This window comes from Ctenopharyngodon idella, chromosome 5, assembly GCF_019924925.1.
Source record: "Ctenopharyngodon idella isolate HZGC_01 chromosome 5, HZGC01, whole genome shotgun sequence".
In the NCBI taxonomy this organism is placed as follows: Eukaryota; Metazoa; Chordata; class Actinopteri; order Cypriniformes; family Xenocyprididae; genus Ctenopharyngodon; species Ctenopharyngodon idella.
Window position 1 is genome coordinate 44,398,003 of NC_067224.1, and position 20,430 is coordinate 44,418,432.

Consider the following 20,430-nt stretch of genomic DNA (forward strand, 5'->3'; position numbering starts at 1 on the left):
ACTCGTTCCAATATCGAGGTAAAACATCATCCTTCATATGCTCAGAACTGTGCTTGGCATAACACCACCACAGTGGGGCGGTGCTCGCGCTGAACGGCACAGATTGTACTACAGACTATTTAAATTGCGCAGTGTAACATATGTTTGGTTGACTGTATTTATCTTGATAATGAACAGGCTGCGATAAGCTAGCAATGCTAGAACTGATATGTTGTGTGTGTGTGTGTGTGCGTGAGGCGCCTATACAATCGCTTGAATTTTTTCCTTATAACAGCAGAAACAAATAAAATACTTAAAATGCTTTTTGGTCATTTATGGTCATACAGATAAGAATAAGACATGATTAGAAATGTTTCGGTTACGCATGTAACCCTCGTTCCATGAAGGGGGGGACAGAGACATACGTTAGAACTGAACTGACGAATTGATAGTGGGATATCGCATGAGAGCCCTATCACCTTCGAGTGTCTACTAAACAAGGCAATGCATATTGGCGTGCGAGATATGCATCTCGCGCACCGCCCCGCAGGTATAAATACAGAAGCCTCGATCCCGCCACACCTTGTGGCAGAGGAAGGGACCAGGCTAACGCGGAGAAGCACTGCATGACCTGCACAGTGAGACTAATGGATAACACTGGGAAAGCGTGCCCTTCCTGGCAGGGACAGCAGAGCGGCCACTACTAAGGGAAAAATACAGGCTCACTGTGGGGAGTTACTGTGGAAGAATACACATATGGGAGGGGAATGGCGCAGCAAGCTGACACTAGAACGGGGGCTCCGGCGTTACTGGCCACTGGGGGCGAGTACACGGAAGGCTACCAGTTCCACACAAAGGCTATAGAACCTAGCGAATGTTTTAAGGTGTCGCCCAGCCTGCAGCTCTACGTATATCTGTCAGCGAGGTGCCATGCGCCAGCGCCCAGGAAGAAGCAACACCCATTGTGGAGTGAGCTATCAACCCGAGCGGGCAAGGCACGCCATGGGGCTGATACGCCTAGGCGAAGGCATCCACTATCCAGTGAGCAGTCCTCTGAGCTCTAGAGACAGCCTTTCCCTTCTGCTGGCCTCTGTAACAGACAAAGAGCTGATCTGAGGTCCTGAAGCTCTGCGTTCTGTCCAAGTGCGCAAAGCGTGAACGGGACAGAGCAGAGCCAGGGCTAGGGCTAGGTCTGCCTCCTCCGAGGGCAGCGCTTGTAGGTTCACCACCTGATCCCAAAAAGGGGGGTAGGAACCTTGGGCACATATCCGGGCAAGGGTTTCAAGATAACATGAGAATCACCCGGGCTGATTTCTAGTCACGATTCGTCGACCGAAAAAGTGTGCAGGTCCCCTACCCTCTTGATAGAAGCCAATGCAACCAGGAGAACTGTCTTAAGTGGCAGGGTTTTTAACTCAGCTGACTGCAAGGGCTCAAAGGGCGGGCTCCTAAGTGCTGTAAGCACCAGGGACAAGTCCCAAGAGGGTATAGAGTGCGGAAGAGGAGGATTTAATCTCCTCGCCTTTCTCAGGAACCTGACAACAAGGTCATGCTTCCCCAAAGACTTACCTTCAACTGCATCGTGATGCACGGCAATAGCGGTGGCATACGCTTAGAAGGTGGGGGGAACTTTTTAGTTTCATTTTCACTGCGTCACAGAGAGATGTTTCGTGTGTTATTTTCCTCCTAATTCCTGCCAGAGTTGTGTGCGTCAATGATTAAAAGTAAGCATTTATTCATCCTGTATATTGCTGTTACTGCTGATTAAGATTATTTGCCGAGTTATTCATATGTAAAATTAAACAGATGCGCGGAAGACCCGCGGCTATGCACAAGCGAATCTCTGTGTAAACAAGTGCTTTAAACCAAATATGTATATTCAGAATCGTCCTATCTGAACTTGTTAATGTGATTGTGATATATTTCCGTCTAATTCAAATGTTAGCTCTGAATCTGTCAAACGTACACTTAATGTACATTTACCTATGCATATGTGTAATTATTTCATAAGGGTGTAAAGTTTAAGGATGCACAGTATATATGTTAATTGTATTACAGTGCTGTGTACAGCTTTATATCTGGAAATTTAACTGGGTTAATGTTATCCTGTTTATTTTAGACACTCATTTCTTTTGTTTAGACCACACACACATCCATGCAAATGGTCATATATTAATGACCCCCATACCAATGTAACCATCGGGGTGCTGAGAACCAGCGCAGGCTGCCCTGAGAAACCACTCATCCAGCCTCGAAGGTTTGGGACATGGCGGAGGGTTCCACACGAGCCCGACCCTCTCGTTGGCCCAGGAAATCATAGCCGTCAATTCTGGATCAGGCTCAGACAATGCTAGTCTCCCAGAAGGAGGCAACGCAGCCAAGTCTTCATCTCCAGATGACTGAAGCTCACCTTCCGATGCCGCGATTGACATCTGGCCATCAGCAGGGGCTCCAAAAGAAATGGCTGGTCGCCCAGGTGGGAGACCAGCGCGATCTTCGGGAAGCACCACAGGCTGCAATGTGTTAGAGGGGTGAGGGACCCACTGAGCTTGCCTCGGCGGGGAAGCCCTCACCGTAATCCTCAGGTCACCCATTCAATTCAGCGAAGTAGCACTTTCCTGATGTCCACCAGAAAAGACACTAGATCGGGGCACAGGGGAGGGGACCCCACCCTGATTTCCACCAAGGTATGCGAGTCTCGACCGCAACATCGCAATGGTCATGCTCCCACAGTGAGAACATAAACCATCCACAAGCGCTGCCTCAGCGTGTTGAATGCCCAGACACGTGATACAGTGATTGTGACCATCAGCTGGCGCCAGGGAACGACTGCATCCAGAAACGCATCCAGAAACATCTGCTCTTTTAGGGGAAATAAATAAGCCTTTATTGGTACTGAAGCACAGAGCTGAACAGCCGAGGTGTGATTGTAGGAAACAGTGCAGCCTACAATGCATGCTTCATACATAACTGGCCCAAATCGCAACCCTTCGATCTCTTTGAAGGCACACTGAAAATCCTGTGAATGCAGCAGTTGAGAGCTCGTGAGCTTGTGGCCGCAGATCTGAACGATCTGCTCGGCTCCGAATCGAAAGACAGTATGATTGCATCCGCTTCCGTATTTATACCCGCGCTGCGGGGCGGTGCGCAAGATGCAAGTCTCACATGCCAATGTGCATTGGCTCGTTTAGTAGACACTCAAAGGTGATAGGGCTCTCATATGATATCCTAATTCCAATTTGTCGGTTCAGTTCTGACGTACGTCGAATGTGACCGACTGAAAGGGACCTCTAAATTTGTGTATTTGTGTACACTCACAATAAAAACAAAACATTGTGCTATGGTATACAAACAGGATGCCAATTTTTGTAATCTCGGATTCCTTTCTGTGAACTTGTTTTTGTAGCGTGTCACAAGAATGAACTGAAACTCAGCATATAGCCTACTACTTGTCACACAGTTTTGATAATCTGTTTATATTTCGTTTATTTTTTCCTTTTATACATATATGACTATTTTTTTCGTTGACAGAAGCGCTGTAGGTGCATGTGATGTTTGAGTCCTCATGTTCTGTTGTTTATGCTGCTATATAGACTGTTTACAGAATTCTGTTTACATCGCACCGTCGTATTGTATTTTTCGTGTAAAGTGTATTTATTGTATGCATAGTGTTTTTTTTTTTTTTTTATATATGTTGTATAATTGTAGTTAAAGGGATAGTTCACCCAAAAATGAAAATTTGATGTTTATCTGCTTACCCCCAGGGCATCCAAGATGTAGGTGACTTTGTTTAGAAAAAAAACATGCACAGACAAATCCAAATTAAACCCTGCGGCTCGTGACGACACATTGATGTCCTAAGACACGAAACGATTGGTTTGTGCGAGAAACCGAACAGTATTTATATCATTTTTCACCTCTAAAACGCCACTGTAAATGTCCAACTGCCTTGCGCATCCGGTTGGTGAGGTCTGAAAACGCGTTCTGATGACGGAAGTGATGTCTCGCACTTATACTTCAATGAGTGCGAGACATCACTTCCGTTGTCAGAGCGCGTTCAGACCTCACCAACCGGATGCGCAAGGCAGTTGGACATAGTGGTGTTTTAGAGGTGAAAAATTATATAAATACTGTTCGGTTTCTCGCACAGACCGATCATTTCATGTCTTAGGACATCAATGTGTCGTCACGAGCCGCAGGGTTTAATTTGGATTTGTCTGTGCATGTTTTTTTTTACTCTTATAGATGGAGTTCCCATTGACAGGCATTATACGACTGACAGACTGCAACGGTTGGAGTTAAAAATCATCATTTGTGTTCTACTGAAGAAACAAAGTCACCTACATCTTGGATGCTCTGGCGGTAAGCAGATAAACATCAAATTTTCATTTTTGGGCGAACTATCCCTTTAATTATAATGTTGCATTCTTTTTTCTGCATTGCTGTCAGGATCTATGCACAAAAGATTTTCACTCCTTGTACACGTGTCAATAATGTGACGGTAAAGTAAAGTAGTAAAGTATTTGCGCAAGCAAAACTAAATCCCTGGTAAACAAATGTTGATATTTTTAATGGGTCACAGCACAGATACTAATCCATTCTATTTTAATTGAATTCTAATTTAACAATCTTGTCAGTTAACGGTTAATGATCGGTTAGCGAGTTTTGGTTATCATTTAGGGAAAAAAATGAAATGAACATCCCTAGTTGTAACATTCTTTTTTCTTAAATTAGCAATTTGCAGCATACCAGTTTCTTTCAATAACACTTACAGCTAAAACATTACCTCCTGTCTGCTACTTAAAACACCCTACAAAATGGAAACATTTCTGCTTGAAATTATAAAGCAAAATGAGATGTAATAAAGAAACAGGTGGTTTCTCACAGTGACCACAGCACCTGAAAGGGTCAAGGAAAAGTGTGCGTGTGTATGTCTGTTACTCACCCACTCCTTCTTAGAGCTGTCTTCTAGTTTTAAGAGTAACGCACCCTGCTCTTCGCAGTAATCTTTTGCTTGGGTCCAGTTCATTGAATCACTAGAGAACAGGTAACAGCTGTTTCTGAATGGGATCCAATCAGATTCAATACAGCCTGATGCAAGTACACCTATGTAAGAGGACAAGACTAAATTAACACTTTAGTTTCCACACAAAAAATATTCCCTCAAAAATGAAAATTCTGTCATCATTTACTCCAGCTCTCTTTGACACTTGATTAGTCAACTCAATGTCAAAGTAAGTCATTAATAGTTTGTTGACAATACAGTAAATCAATAATGACAAATTTTCATTTTGGTGAATCTCCCCATAAACCCTGGGCAGGACTAGTTTCTCTGTGGGGAGGTTTAGTTAATATTTTGCTGTACTGATGCTGTATGATTTTAATACCGCCCGAAACAAACACGTTTTTCCTCACCCAACCTCAGTAAAAAAAAAAAAAAAAATTACACAGCAAATCACTTTTTCATCTCATGCAGATTAAAGTAATTTAATCCTGCTCAGAATGTCTGTCTCTACGGAGCCCCGGACATGACATGCAGGAAAAAATAAGGAAAAATAAATTGCATGAAAAAAATAAATTGCTAAATTGTGCACACGGTTTATTAATTCGTTCCCTCGATTTACTAAAACGTGCGCACGATTTACTATTTCGTTCCTTCGATTTATATATCATGCGCATGATTTATAAATCGAGGGAACGAAATAGTAAATCGCGCGCACAATTTAATTTTTTTTCTTGCATGTCATGTGTGGGGCTCCGTATGTATCTGTGATTGTTGTATATTAATTTTTTGACAGTGATTCTCATTTATTTTGACCTTCATCATTGTACTGCCTGGTGCACCATTATGGATTTAGAGCTTTTTTCCATTAAAATAACAGTGGTTATTTAAAATATCAGCATTAAAACAGGAACTACATATATAAGCACAATATTGCATCTTGAATTTAGAGTTTACTTACTGGTTAATGATAGTTTATAAGACAAAGTTTGAACTAATGATTTCAGTTCCTCCACTGAACCCTTCTGTTTCTTCAGTGAGCTTGACATTTCATCTTCAGCCGGAGACAAAAGGCAAACAGAACAATATCAATATCAGCCTGGTTACCTCTAATATAAGAAAATCACAATTCTGAAGAACAGGATATGTAATGAATACAGTTAGAATATCTTACATATAATATCTATTAACATTTAAATTAATATTTGTGTTTTTTTTAATTAAAATAATTGTAGGTTGCCATCTTACCCAAGGCATGTTGTGAATGTAGAAAAGCAAAAGCTGAACTCGTACTTTGTTCTGCTAGTTTAGACCTAAGAGCTGATACTGCAAAACTTAAATTGTCCAACAAACTCTTCATTTCAGTGTGTGACAGATCCTGTTTATTCTCTATAGAAGAAAGAAATAGAAATATACACTTCAAACCCTTGATATATGTTGTCTTACACTTGAGAATTCTTCAGCTGAAAGTACGTCCAGGGCTTACCCAACTTTTGTTGGTTTTCCTCTTGTTTGGATGCGAGTGAACTCAGTGATGAGCCAAGATCGGCCATCAAGGTCTCAATATTAGACAACTTCTTTTTATGCACTTCTTTTAGAGAGTAAGAGGGACAAATAATAAGTAAAGATTTTATGCTTTTTTTGCACATATCAAATCTTAGTCTGTTTGCGTGTCAAAGAGAAGAGATGATTCAATCATGCTCTGCTAAGAAACTTAAATCAAAAATTCATTGCATTAAAGATTTTACCCCAAAGAGACATTAATAATGGAGCATTTTTCACGAAGGACATTTATGTTCTAAAAAGTTTACAAAAAATCATAAATTATCATCATGATACTTAAGTATTTTGTTATCCATAAATGGCCTGGATCACTAACAAAACAACATAAAACAGAGTCGAGGCAAAGTCAAGACACTAACCATTGGCCATTGTGTTACTTGTTCCAGACATGTTCAAATATGAACTCAGATTGGACACCAAATTCTGAAACTCAGAAACCTTCTTTTCCAAGTCACTACCTGTCAAAAAAAACAGCTGTTAATTAAAAGCCCATTACCAAAACTGATCTGTGATGATGATGCTGATGATGAAGTTCCCACCTGTGATCTGAAAATCAGATTTGACCGAGTTTAGATCAGAAGTATGGCTGTTCATCCAACTCTCCATCACTGAGAATTTTCTTTCTTGATTTGAATCTTTGAACCAAAATAAACAGACAAGCAAACAAACTGTCACTTTTCCAGATTCTCTGCAAATATTTTTAAGATTCATATGCTATATTAAAATCGTTTATTAAAGCTCAGTTCAGAGATAAGAGCAAAGCAGCTCAGTTCATATCCCAATTAGCAGTTTAACTTTTTTGTTTAAGATCAAAATGTACTAATGTTCATATTGTTGTACTAAAAACACAAAGCCGTTGCAGTCATACAACTGCAAAATTAAAGCAGTCTAGCAGCAAAACACTAAAGACTGTCATTTTATCCACTCACAGATGACAGAAGTCAGGATCATGAAAATAATAATGCAGACTGTTCCTAGAAGCACAAGGATGCCAAATAGACGACCTGCAGAAAACATGTAATGTAATAATTTAATTTTGCAATGCCATGTTTTAATTCTTTTTGCCTTTGTCCACACATTTTGAGATGATATTCATATCTGTAGCAAAATAGTGCCAGAGCAAGTGACATACCCAAGTTTATATTTAGAAGTTTGTTCAAATTAGCAATAGCGCAAGCAGTACAAAATATTTATAACCATAATTTGCATGAACATGACTGAAGCTCACTGGTTAAAAATCTGAGATGTTATGTTGCTTCTGAAAAAAATTTAATAAGTCTTTCAAGACATTGAAATAAATGTAATTGCAGGACTTATCGAAACATTTTCCATTTCTCTCAAGCTGTAAAAGCCAAATCAGTTTAATGCTTTAAGATAGTTTCTCCAACTGAATATGATATTGTAAATCTTCCAAACCTCTCCGAAAAGATTTCTTCGGTTCACATTCCATCTCCATTTGAATGTATCCTTCAGAACGATCCATTTTCTGAGACAATAAAATGGGAGCAAATTTAACAGGTCACTTGCTTCTTATAGTTGAAATTCAAAATAACACCTCTTATATATTAATGGATTCATGTAGTCATGTTCTTTAAAATGAAATTCACTTCCACATTCTAAGAACTGATATTTAGGTAATAACGTCTGGGAACATTTGACGTATTCTGTTACTCAGACACATAGGAAAACAATCCTTTTTTTTTGCATGTAATTTTTCTTCAGGACAGGTATAATGACAGTTATGTCATGTCTACTTTACATCCTGCATTTTGTTGATTTGCCAACATGTAATTTACTGGTAATTTTTTAATTTACCCCCCCTCCCTTCCCTCCATGGAGCTACGCTGTCATTTTGATTCCTTTAAATATCCACTGTCCTATGCATTATCTTGCTATTTGGTCTTTTTTACTTGTGCAACTCGTTAACTTGTTAATTCTTTCTGAAGGCTGTAGGCAATTTTCCTTTTTACAATTTAAAATGGTACTTCTAATGAAAGACAAATCATTTAGCTGAGTGAACAAAAAAAAACTGCAGTTGTGCTGAGCTTGGACTTTCAAACATAAAAAAAATGCACTGAATTAAGGAAGCAAGAGTAATTCATATGTAAAACTTGATCTGAAACTGTTCTAAGGATAACTGAAAAATTTGATGGGCAAATAAGGTAGATTGTACAAATGAACAGAACCATTAAGATGCTATAGCAGAATGAGGTTTGAAAAAAAAAAAAAAAAGAAAAAAAAAAACCACACTCTACCCTGTCCGTCTCCTACGCTGTTTAGACAGTGCAGCACTTCCAGGTTCTATGTCAGAACACCGGCTCATTATTGGCCGGCTCATGCGTCAGCATCACACACACACGTGTCGTGGTGCTCAAGTGAACAGCCTCGGCCAATACTGAGTCGGCATTCTGGCATAGAACCTGGAAGCGCTGCACTGCGTCAACTTGCGTAAGTGACTGACATGGAAGAGAAGAAATTGTTGAATAAAGTAGTTTATTTTCTTTGTTTTTTGGGCACGAAAAAGTATTCTCGTCGCTTCATAAAATTAAGGTTGAACCACTGTAGTCACATGGACTATTAAAGATGTCTCTTCTACCTTTCTGGCCCTTGAAAGTGGTCATTGTGTTGCAATCTATCGGAGACCAGATTGCTTACGGAGTTTATCAAAAATATCTTAATTTGTGTTCCAAAGATGAACGAAGGTCACAGAGAACAATATGAGAATGAGTAATGTCAGAACTAACCCTTTATTCATTGTGTTCTCGGGAGACTTGTGTGACTAAATTGTTTTACTGACCTTCGTTATATCCAATTGTTCAACTTTGATGTCACGACCATGAAACACCGGGGGAAAAAAAAAACATGTTCATAATACACACAATACAAATGTGTGAACCAGAAAGGAACTGTTCACATGGAGCAAACTCCACTCGCAAGAAATCATCCACACAGAAAAGAGTCTCACCTTAAAAAGGACAATTTAAAGTTGCAGATCAAATAATAAACTTGCTTTTTAAATTCACAAGCTTCCCATTTTACTTGAATTGTTAGTGCCTTTAAAAAGAGATAAATTATTGTAATTAATGTAAAAATTTAAATGATACATGATTAAATCCATTTTAATTTAATTAAACCAATATAGTACACAAAAAAGTCCAAATCAAAATTTTATTGGAAGAAAAAAAGGCCACAAGCACAAGCTCAATCTATAACACTGAGAACGTAAAGGACATGCGTTCACTTCAGCTGAAGCGCTACTGTAATACATGAGTGAACAGAAAGACAGTAATGGGCAGCTTCTGGAATGAATGACAAGAAAATGCTGAGACAACTGTAAAAAAAGGATTAAAATGGAGAGAATAAAACTGGAGCTCTAAAAGAAGTCCACATCATCTGGTGCGTCTAAATCACGATATTCAATGATATTGCGAGGATCCCCACGCATCATTCTGGAAAAGACAGACGAAAAGGACATTTTATTAGAGCTTATCTATTAACATCCTGAAAGAGTGCATAATACATCACTCGTGTGTCCTGACTGCATTCAAATAAAACAAACTGAAATACAAATCACCTCACCGATTGTTTCTAGGTTTTCCAGGGTAACCGCCTTGTCCGCGGAAGTTGTCGTAGTTGCCCCTGCCACCTCCACCATACTGGTTAGGTGGGTAAGGAGGACCACCTGTTAAAGGTTGAGAAACACCTCAATATGGCATAATTTAGCATTGATAAAAGTGACAATCAGGGCTGGGAAAAATTTTAATTTACAGATGGACTGCAATGATGGTCTGTCAGTGCACAGATTCAGTTAATTAACACTGCAAAATTCATCCTGGAAAACAATTTTAAAATCCCTGCCATGTAAATTCTGTACAGAAAGCCTGAGCGAGTATAAATGCTTTCACTTTTAAAAGGAATTGCTAGATATATCATAATTGTTGCACCAGAGTTGAAAAACTGAAATGCATTAAAATTGATTTGGAGTTGCATCACGAAGATGCCAAATGATTCCCACCCTTGCTGACAACCATTCTCACTCTAGCTATACTTCAACAAACACACACCTCCATAACCCATAACTGGAGGTCTGGGCTGGCCAAAACCCATGAGACCTTGAGGAGCCTGAGGTGGGAATGGAAGACCTCCAGGTGAAAGCACTCCTAAAGAGAGAAAGAAAAATAGAAATGTTCATTTCATATCTCTGATAAAACAATTTATTTTAATACCGAATCAACATGATTGACAGATGAACTGAAAACAATTGGTGTAGAAACAATTTTCAAATTGTTAGTAAAATGACAAAGAAACGGCAGGTAACATTGAAATTTTGAAACAGAAAAAAAAACTGAAATAGTTTTTTCTTGTGAAACCTACTCCAATAATCTTTATTTAAAACTTCAAAAAAATAAAAAAATAATAATAATCTTTTTTTTTTTACAGATTGCTTTACCTTGTCCTGGACCTGGAGGGGGTGGTGGTTTCATCTCTGGGATGGAGGGTCTTTTTGCATCCATCAGGAAGTTGTTGAAAAAGACCACCTCTTTCTTTACTTCCTCAATCTTGTCACCATGTTTGTTTAGGATGTGCTTCCTCACAAACTCTGGGCCCTTGAGAGAGATTGATTGATCTTTTTATTGATTTTGTATAAAACAAAACATCCTCCCTAAAGCTTAAGGCTACCAGATGAACTAGTACATGAACAAAAGAGTATGTTTTTAAAATCACCCACCTTAAACTTTTTGCCACTTAGAGGACAAAGCCACTTGTCTTTGCCTAGTTCCTGTGTGTTGGCCAACACAAACTTCTCAACTTCCTGTTCTGGATCTTTGCGGCCCATCTTCGCTGCCTCATCTTCAGACAGGCTTTCCTTCACACTGAACAAGTGTCCCAGCTTCTCTTCAAATGTCTTTTGCCAGTCAGAAACTACAACATGGTCAAACAAATAAAAGAAAACTCGTCATACAGAATCAGTGATTTTCTCAGTTACATTTCTTTGCAATTTGTTGCATCAAACAAACAGCTAGCCCTGTCCTAAACTTTTGGCTATTGGTTGAGTCAGAGACAGTACTTTAACGCTAGATAAATTACACACTTCAAGAAGTAGTCATTTCTTACCTTCTCTGTGAGTGATGCGGTTGGGGGGAATGGGCCCTCGCACATGGATAATGCCACAGCGGTTTGGCATCTCATCCTCACTCGGGTACTCACAGGTGTTGTAATAGTCAATAGAGTGTACGATACGCAGATAGAAGAGGAGACGATCCAACACCTGGGAGAAAACCAAAATATATTACGCTCCTGAGGAAGTACAAACTTCATTTGTTTGGACCAAAAAAGCAACAAACTCAGATAAAGACCCGAAAGTCTGATTTAAAATTCATCTCATCCAAATTAATCAAATATCTAAAACATATATATTGGAACAAGCGGCCTAAGATGAAACATAATAATGGGTTTCATGGGTTACAGTTTTTTGCATAATTACATCCATGACAATTTAGTACAAAAATTCCCCTTATGACAATAATGAGATTATAAAAATGAAATAAATATGTGCTAGACATGTTAAAGTCTCTTTCAGACCTTGACAAGTTTTTCATCTCTCTCCACAGTAATCTCGGTGGGATTTCCCTCTTTGGATCCGTCCTCGGATTCGGCTCCTCCTGCACTACCTAGAAGCTCTTCCTCCTCTGCACTCACTTCCTCTATGAGGTAATCAGTGATGTTTTTCAGAATGGGGTTCTGAGCAGGGATCTTCAGAAGAATGGAGATGAAAAAACAATTACAGATAAAAATCTCAGTCAAGATGATGTACCAAAATGACTTTACCAAAACCAAAATTAAGTTTTTAATTTAGCTGCAAACCCAAACCAAAATTAGTATAATCATCAATTAATCAATTATTTAATAATCAAAACTCTACGTATACCAATATTTAAACTACACAAAGCGGTTTTTATTTAAATTCTGATAATATAATTATAACAACTCCAATATTTATTTAGTTGGCTATGGACAGTTAATTCCTGAGGTGAATGTAACATTACTTGACATTGTTTACTAGCTATTTTATTGACATCTTTCTGCTGGTGACACACTGAATTATTACATGAGACATGACACATTTCAGTAAGTTGTATTGTTTATTTAAACATACCTTCTGATGTTCATTCATGTTTATTTAGTGATTTAACTAGTAAACAGGAAGAGATGATCTGTCATGCCACAATATTGACAATCCAGCTAGTGTCCTAACAGCTGACATGTTTACCTATTGCACCTTATCCACATTGTGTGCATGAAATAGACACTGACACAGTCAAAACGCATCAGAGAATCGCTATTTAAATATCACTGATTTAGCCCTCAAACAAACTGCCATTTCGACTGAAATTTTGGTGCATCACTAGTCAAGGCTATTTAAAATTGTATCAGTCAGAGGTTGTGCAGGTGAGAATACCTCTAGAGCGGCTGTCTCTTCTCTGGGTTTGTGGCTCCAGAGCCTCTCCCTGTCATCCAGTGCATGGATCAGTTTAGCAGCCATCTTGATGTCATTACGGAGAACCTGCTTATGCTGAGTGATTCCGTTCACATTACGTACACGACGCGCCAAATCTCGATTGACCCCGGGAGCCAACTCACAGTCCCGCAGCTGGTCAAAGAGGAAGAGGAGAAGAGAATGAGCGAGACGTTTGCTACGCATGATGGTTCTTCGGCCGATGATTGTAGAACTCACCCGGATGTTCTGCAGGTTCCAGCAGATCTCTTTGATGTTCACACTTCTGTCGAAGGTCACCCAGCAACGCCTGAAAAACCTGAGCCACACAGAGATGAGTCAATTGACACATATCAATTCATATGGATTAGTTTTATGATCTCTTTATGAACTTTTTGAAGCGTCAAATTGTCAGTTGCGTAGCTGTCAACGGAGGAACAGAAATCTCTCATTTGATCAAAAAGATCTTCATGTGTTCCGAAGATGAACAAAAGTCTTACAGGTTTGTAACGACATGAGGGTGAGTAATGACAGAATTTTTGGGTGAACTAACCCTTTAAATTTAATAAAACTGAATTTATGATAGGAAGGACCTACGGGGACTTTGAATAGATATTTCAAAGCAGCTTAACAGAAAATGCAATGCAAATCCCAGTCAAATATCCTCAATTTTTGCTATACCACTTGACCTAAAGTGTTGAAATTGAATTCAACTTACCTACGCTCTGGCTGTGGTTCTGACAAACAAACGCGCATAAATCCTGGATAACGTCGACACAGCTGCCAAGAAAGTGCCAAGTCTTTTAGTCATCAGCATTCAACAACAACAACAACAACAACAACAACAACAACAGCAACATGGACAACAACAGCAAAATTCAGCAGTGTTTTGTGTGAAAACTCACAGCGACGATCTCCGCTTTAGATATGGTTGGAGCGATGCTCCTCATGAAGAGAGAGCAGGTCCTGTGAAGAGGTCGAGGTCGTGGAGGCTGATCATCCTTCGGCTTCTTCTCCTTTTCTTTCTCCCTTTCCTTCTGCTCATCCGTCCGCTCCTTTACATCAGCGGCTTTAAAAGACCAGAAACATGGTTGTCACAACCATGAGACTTTGACACTGATGATTCACTGTCAGAAGCCTTGACACTGACCTTCCCCCTCCTCTTCTTCCTCTTCCTCCTTATCCTCTCCCTCGTCGGGTTCTCTCTCTTTCTCGGAGGGTTTCTCAGAGCAGTGAGAGTTTGAGTCAGAGTCAGAATCGGATTCGCTCTCAGATGCACTGGCTTCATCTTCACTGTCTCCACTGTGCTTCCTCTTCCTCTTCTTACTCAGCTAGTGAAAGAATTTCACAGGAGTTTACATAATAGATTATACATTTTAAAGTTAAACGTATGAATCTGGTGCATTTTGAGCACAAGAGATCTTTTATATTTTCTGTCCGTTATGAAACTGGACAGATTACACTATTGGTGGGCCGCCGGAGTGTAGGTAATTAATGGGAAGCGCTGGAATGCCAATACACTGGATTGCATTGAATGCAAGTACAGTCTAGCCCAACAGATGGCGCATAAACTACCCAAAGCGGCAGAGCTTGGCTAACTAACCTTCTTGGGTTCTGGAATTGGTTCGGCAGGTGCTTCTTTCTCAGTCTTCTCTCCTTCACTTCCTCCTGCAGAAGCAGCTGCATCCTTCTCAGTCCCCTCATCACCCTCTCCCTATTGACATACAAAAATTAGGCATCATTGTTTTTCCCAATACTGCATGATCCTTTTCTCCATTATGAAACATTCACTCACCATCTTGTCTTTTTCAATAGAGGGTTTGCGCTCAACATCCACAGGCCTGGGCTCATCCCGTTTGGGAGGTTCAGAACCAGGTCCACCAGATGAGAGTCTCTCACGCTCCCGCTCCCGCTCCTCCTCTTCCTCACTGGGCTGTTCCAGGATGCGCAGGTCATTTTCCCCTCCTCCTTCCATCTTTATCACGGCTAACAAAAAAAGGAAAAGCATGCGTTGAGGAAATGTACAGTAAAGGCCCTGATATTAGGGATGTGGCGAAGCCAAATATTATGTTCAGAAAGGAAATGACGCATTCTACAGACACCCTAAAGAGACATTGTGATGGAAAAAAAAAAAAAAAAAAAAAAAAATTTAGAACATTTCAATGCTTTTGCGTTATAAAATATATAGTTGGGTAATTATATTGTATATAATTTGCAGGCATCGGGGAGCTGCTATCACTATGTGGGGTATTGAATTCGCTTTTGAATCGCTTTTCACTTTCAAATTCGCCATCACGCATACTCTGTGTATGGGAGCGTCAACCCAGATAGTGTTCACAAAGCCAAGATCTTTACCTGTTGTAGCTTATATACATTGTGTTTACTGACAGTTAAAACGTGCCATTGGAGAAACACTACTCAAAATGTCACTGTTCCATTCAAAATAAACCAAAAATGAATTGAATTTTGGTGCATCAACAAATGGACAGAGTTTGGAATGTCATAAGGGTGAGTAAATGACATGCAAATGAAAAGCACTTCTCCATACCTGCATCTAAAATCTTCGTGATTTGTGGAGCACGCTCTATGTCCAAAGAGACGGACTCAAACCAGCTATTGTCCATGAGATACATGTAGACGCTCAACCGGTTCTGTAGAGCACTGTGGGATTCTGCTTTGCGCCTCCCAGCCTCATCCGGGTGGTACTTTGAACGGAACCTGACAAGCGAACAGAGGAGAAAGAGGGAAAAATGGGGTGTTTGGGGAAGAAAACAGTGCGTTAGCAACTATTTCCCAGTCATGCAAGCTTTAACCTCAGAAATTAGTAGTCCTAACCTGCCTTCTAAATATATCTTTAAGTGCTTTGATAAATCTAATGTCAACCAACAATTCTTAATCTAAACAATTATATCTAACAACCTTATTATCCCACATAATTGTCCCACTTTGTCATATGATACTGTAGCTCTGTTCCAAAACTACTGAGCTGCCTACACAGGCAACATAAGCATGCTCCCAAGACTGTTCCAAAAGTTAAGCAGCATAATTTTGTTGCCTTGTAAGATTTGTTCTTTTGACTAGATTCAAAGACAGCATTGCATGTTTCCTTCCAAGATGAAAAGAGGAAAATAATAAAAAAAATATTATAAATATACATAATATTTAGCAACATGTCATTGCCAAACTGTAGAGCATTTCAAATCATTCCACTAATGAAGTTTTGTTCCAGTTAAGATGCTGTCTTAGAAGGTAGCTGCCTATTTAGGCAGTAGACAGCTCACTAGGTTTTTGAATAGAGCATGACACCAATTTGTTGGCTAAAGTTAAGTGCACTTGTCAGTCTTAAAACAGAATATAAAAATAACTTGTGTGTTTAAGTGGGTGTAATACAGTAACACTCACCACCAAAGAAGAAAAAGTAAAAACAATATTAAAAACAATAGAAACTGATGCATTATCAAGAAATGAAAGTCAAACATTTGGGTGAAACATTTCCATTGTGTGCACTAAATTTACCTGATGTACTCCCCGCATTACAACACATTTACACTGAGAGCGGTCTTCTCAGAGGAGTGTGTACATTTGGGGGGTTTTGACTGATCCAAATATCAAAAACGAAAAAGAAAAGGGAAGAAAGGGCATCACACACTACAGAAAAGAAAAAAAAAATCTTTCCGTGAACGCGGCGGCGGGTTTGGATTGTGAGTGTTCGGCTGTCTAGCTAAGAGCCCTGGTACTTGGATTCTAATGGCAGCTGCATTGTGCGCAGTGCAAACCCTGACTAACTAACAGCGACTCCTGCGATGGGTCCAAGAGCTTTTCTCATCTTCCAATGCCTTGTGGTGATGGAGGGAAGAAGGATTTGTGTTAATTTGTAAACCAAAAAACAATATGCAAAAACCTGAAATGAAATGAATGTTTAAAACATCTGCATCAAGTCAATGACGAGACCAATTCAGTTGCTGTAAAGACAAACTGATGTCATGATAGACATTATCATTCGACCTTATGGCCAGTAAATGAAATTTCAATGTAAACAAACAAGCCTCAAAACACTGTAGTAATAATAACTATGCATGATGCACCAAAATTTCAGCAACCGAAAATATTTGGTCAAAAATGAATGTGTCCAAAAGAGTAATGTTTAATTAGCGCTCCTCTGATGATGCGTTTAGACTGAGTGTCTATTTTCACTGTAGCCGCATTCGTAGCGCATGTGAACTGATCATCTCGGCGTCTATACTAGTTATAGCACGAAATAAACATGAACAGAAGGTATGTTGAGGGAAAAAAACAAACAAAAAAAAAAAAAAAAAAAAAACAGTATCATCGCTCAAATTATAGTAGTCAACATTTGTAGTGGATCAAAAAAGTTCAAAGTTGTCCTAAGAAGGTTTTAGGACAACTTTGATGAAAGGTTTTGATCAACTACAAATGTTGACTACTGTATTTTCGATTTCGTTTTTTTAGCTTAAAAAAAAAAATAATAATAATTTCGGTGCATCACTTGTGTATTTGACTACAAAGTCACACTCATTAGTACAAAAAGACAAAACTGTATGGCCAAAAGCCTTTTAACATAATTAAACCATTCTAACTAGAGGCCAAATGTAGTTATAAACAATACAGTCAAATGTTCAGAGGTGCAGGATGCAGAAATTAGCCTCTTCTTTGTTGAGACGCAGGACTTGTTTCGCCACTCTCTTGCGATCACTAGCTTAATGCACAAACATCACCTAAACAAAACACTACAGCAAAAACAGCAACTGTTGTCGTACCACTCTTCATCTTTATGGGCCAGGAAGAAGTCCTGCATCTGCTGACGCCTAAAATCGATCTTGTACTCATTGTAGCGTTTGACCGACTCAGTCTCATCCACAGAGTCATCCAGAGACAGCAGGAACTCCTTAAAGGTCTTCATCACAGGAGGGGGAGGACCAAGATCCATATCGTGGATGTTTCCCAGCCTGGAGGAAGACCAGAGAAAAGAAGAAAGGTTTAACACAGAGGTTAAATGATGGACTTTATAGCTGCTTATTTCCTTCCTGCTCACCTGGCCTGAATGGGGATGCCATGATGGGGCTGCATGAGGTGCATGTCAGGGTGACCCCACGGCTGAGGAGGGGCATAGCTGGGTCCTCCACCACCACCATAACCCAGATCATAGCCACCATGGTAAGGGTCACCTCCATGGTCATCCCTGAGAATACACATGAGAGAGAGGAAGAGGGTGTCGAACATATGGCCCGCAGGCTGAATACAGTCCACAAAGGTGTCCAATCTGGCCTGGGGGATGATTTCTGCATGGTCCACCGGCCATATATCCAGACAGTTTTTAGTTTTATTTTGGCCGATCTCTATTCTGGACTTGCAAACAAACTGTGCACTGCAGCACAATGCAGCAATGTATGACAGGCTAAACAAAGTTATTCTTTTTCTATGCAAGTTCTTACCAGTCTCTCCTCATGCGCTTCTGCTGGGGGCTCATGTCATGACGTGGAGGGGAAAATCTCTCTCGTCTGCCCCTCTCGTAGTCCCGGTACTCTCCTCGGCTGCGCCGCTCACGGCCCCTGTCCCACTCTCTAGCCGAGGGCCGCCAGTAAACGACAACCACAAGAAATATATATAAAAATGTGCAAACATACAAGCCTTTCTAATATCATACCCTAAGAAATTAAAATGGAGAACATCCCGCACCTGAATTATAAATACCACTTGCCAAAGCATGCAACAAATCAGTCAGTTGTGCATACAGCAACACTTTGCAATCAATTGGTTGGAAAAATACAAATGTGTTAATTCTGAGTTTTGCTAACAGTACAAGGTGTAAAGTATGGTGTTGCATGGTTTCAACAAATTAAAGGCTATATAGATTATATAGTTATGTATACTGTTGACAGTTCTCTTATGCAAATTAATTCCCTCTTTCTCACCTGTCATTCCAGTCATCTCTCCGGCGGTCCTCTCTCTCCCGCGAACGATCATAGTCGCTTCTCTCTCTGCGGAATTTGTCTCTGCGTCTGCGGTCGTACTCATCATCGCTGTCGGCCATGGCGTTTAAATAAGGACGAGTATGAGAAAAGGTTTGCTGTGATACACAACAGAGTGGAGATAAATGGTTATTATTGGCTGATTTTATCTATACCAGACTTAACAATGCACAAATCACAATGTGTCACACAAGTGCATCAAAATTCCAAATCCCACATTTCTCTTAAAGGGATAGTTCACCCAAAATGAAAATTCTGTCATCATTTACTCACCCTCAAGTTGTTCCAAACCTGTATGAATTTCTTTCATCTGCTGAACACAAAAGATGATATTTTGAAGAATGTCGGAAATCAAACAGTTGATAGGCCCCACTGACTTCCACAGTATTTTATTGCCATAATATGCAAGGAAATGGGGTCCATGAACTGTTTGGTTAACCATATTCTTCAAAATATCGTCTGTGTTCAGCAGAAGAAAGAATGACAGATTTTTCATTTTTGCGTATCCCTTTAAAACAATGACTCGACACTTCCTACTTTTTGTTAATAGCTTGTTTGCAGACATAGAGAGGACTATGTATGAAATTATTAATACAACCATGAATACACATAAATCACATCAGTAATACACAGACTATGAACACAATAGGCAGCGCCATGCGCGCGCGTCGAATAAACCAACCATCAACTTAATCAGGAAAACCAGTTTAGTGCGAATTATCGACCATTTTAGATACCCAAAAGAACATGTAACGCGATTATTCATAGAATAATCACAGATTAAGACCAAATGGCGCGTATTCATACCGGCACCGTCGAGTTACGTAAGGAAAAAGTCGCTAACCGCAACAAAGAGGGACACGTTCAGACAAATTTGGATAAATGTAACGTATAACTTTCAGTAAATGTTAAAAATTGGTGGTGAAAGACACAATAATAGTTTTATATCCAATACTAACCAATAACTTAGTTTAAAGAGCTTTACTGAGATGAGCTCCCGCCAGCGCACGACCGTCCTAAACTACAGCAGCGGAAGTGACGATCATATACGGAACTACAGCGCCACCGTGTGACTGGATGACCGCAATACTACTGAACAATGGAATTGGAAAGGTGTTTTTATTTCTAATAAAGAAAAACACAATTAAACTAATCATTAACGTGAATATATTTTTAGATATTCTAAAATAATAACTTTTAAAATTTGTAATTTTTCAAGGATCAAATAGATAATTTGTTTAGACCGATAATCTTGAAATTATTAACATCTTGCTGATAAATTGGGACGCACCTTAAAGGGATAGTTCACCCAAAAATGAAAATTCTGTCATCATTTACTTACCCTCAAGTTGTTCCAAACCTGTATGAATTTCTTTGTTCTGTTGAACACAAAGGAAGAT

General features: G+C 39.6%; 2 protein-coding genes across 7 annotated transcripts in view; both read right to left on the minus strand.

Moving 5' to 3' along the window:
* LOC127513103 (asialoglycoprotein receptor 1-like) overlaps positions 1-9,621 on the minus strand; it is an 83,194-nt gene extending 73,573 nt beyond the window's left edge. For 3 of the 6 annotated variants that reach the window (XM_051894707.1, XM_051894708.1, XM_051894702.1), the window contains exons 1-8: positions 7,961-9,554; positions 7,474-7,548; positions 7,084-7,179; positions 6,904-7,002; positions 6,468-6,572; positions 6,230-6,370; positions 5,943-6,035; positions 4,925-5,085 (exon numbers count right to left, since the gene is read on the minus strand). In XM_051894707.1, coding sequence (XP_051750667.1) covers positions 4,925-5,085; positions 5,943-6,035; positions 6,230-6,370; positions 6,468-6,572; positions 6,904-7,002; positions 7,084-7,179; positions 7,474-7,548; positions 7,961-8,027 — 837 coding nt within the window. In that variant the 5' untranslated portion in view covers positions 8,028-9,554. Of the gene's footprint in view, positions 1-4,924; positions 5,086-5,942; positions 6,036-6,229; positions 6,371-6,467; positions 6,573-6,903; positions 7,003-7,083; positions 7,180-7,473; positions 7,549-7,960 lie in introns of all 6 variants that reach the window. The other 3 variants (XM_051894704.1, XM_051894703.1, XM_051894705.1) reach the window with 3 other exon arrangements.
* A 77-nt stretch (positions 9,622-9,698) lies between these two features.
* srrt (serrate RNA effector molecule homolog (Arabidopsis)) lies at positions 9,699-20,137 on the minus strand. The gene is made up of 20 exons (XM_051894601.1): positions 19,990-20,137; positions 18,974-19,128; positions 18,494-18,622; positions 18,094-18,240; positions 17,819-18,007; positions 15,589-15,758; positions 14,836-15,026; positions 14,644-14,754; positions 14,191-14,371; positions 13,946-14,109; positions 13,759-13,820; positions 13,281-13,359; positions 13,005-13,196; positions 12,128-12,298; positions 11,660-11,813; positions 11,274-11,467; positions 10,995-11,151; positions 10,609-10,704; positions 10,124-10,226; positions 9,699-9,993 (listed from the first exon to the last, which is right to left on the minus strand). The coding sequence occupies exons 2-20, from the start codon at positions 19,090-19,092 to the stop codon at positions 9,918-9,920; spliced, it is 2,685 nt and encodes an 894-aa protein (XP_051750561.1). The 5' UTR covers positions 19,093-19,128; positions 19,990-20,137; the 3' UTR covers positions 9,699-9,917.
* Positions 20,138-20,430: the final 293 nt, after the last annotated feature.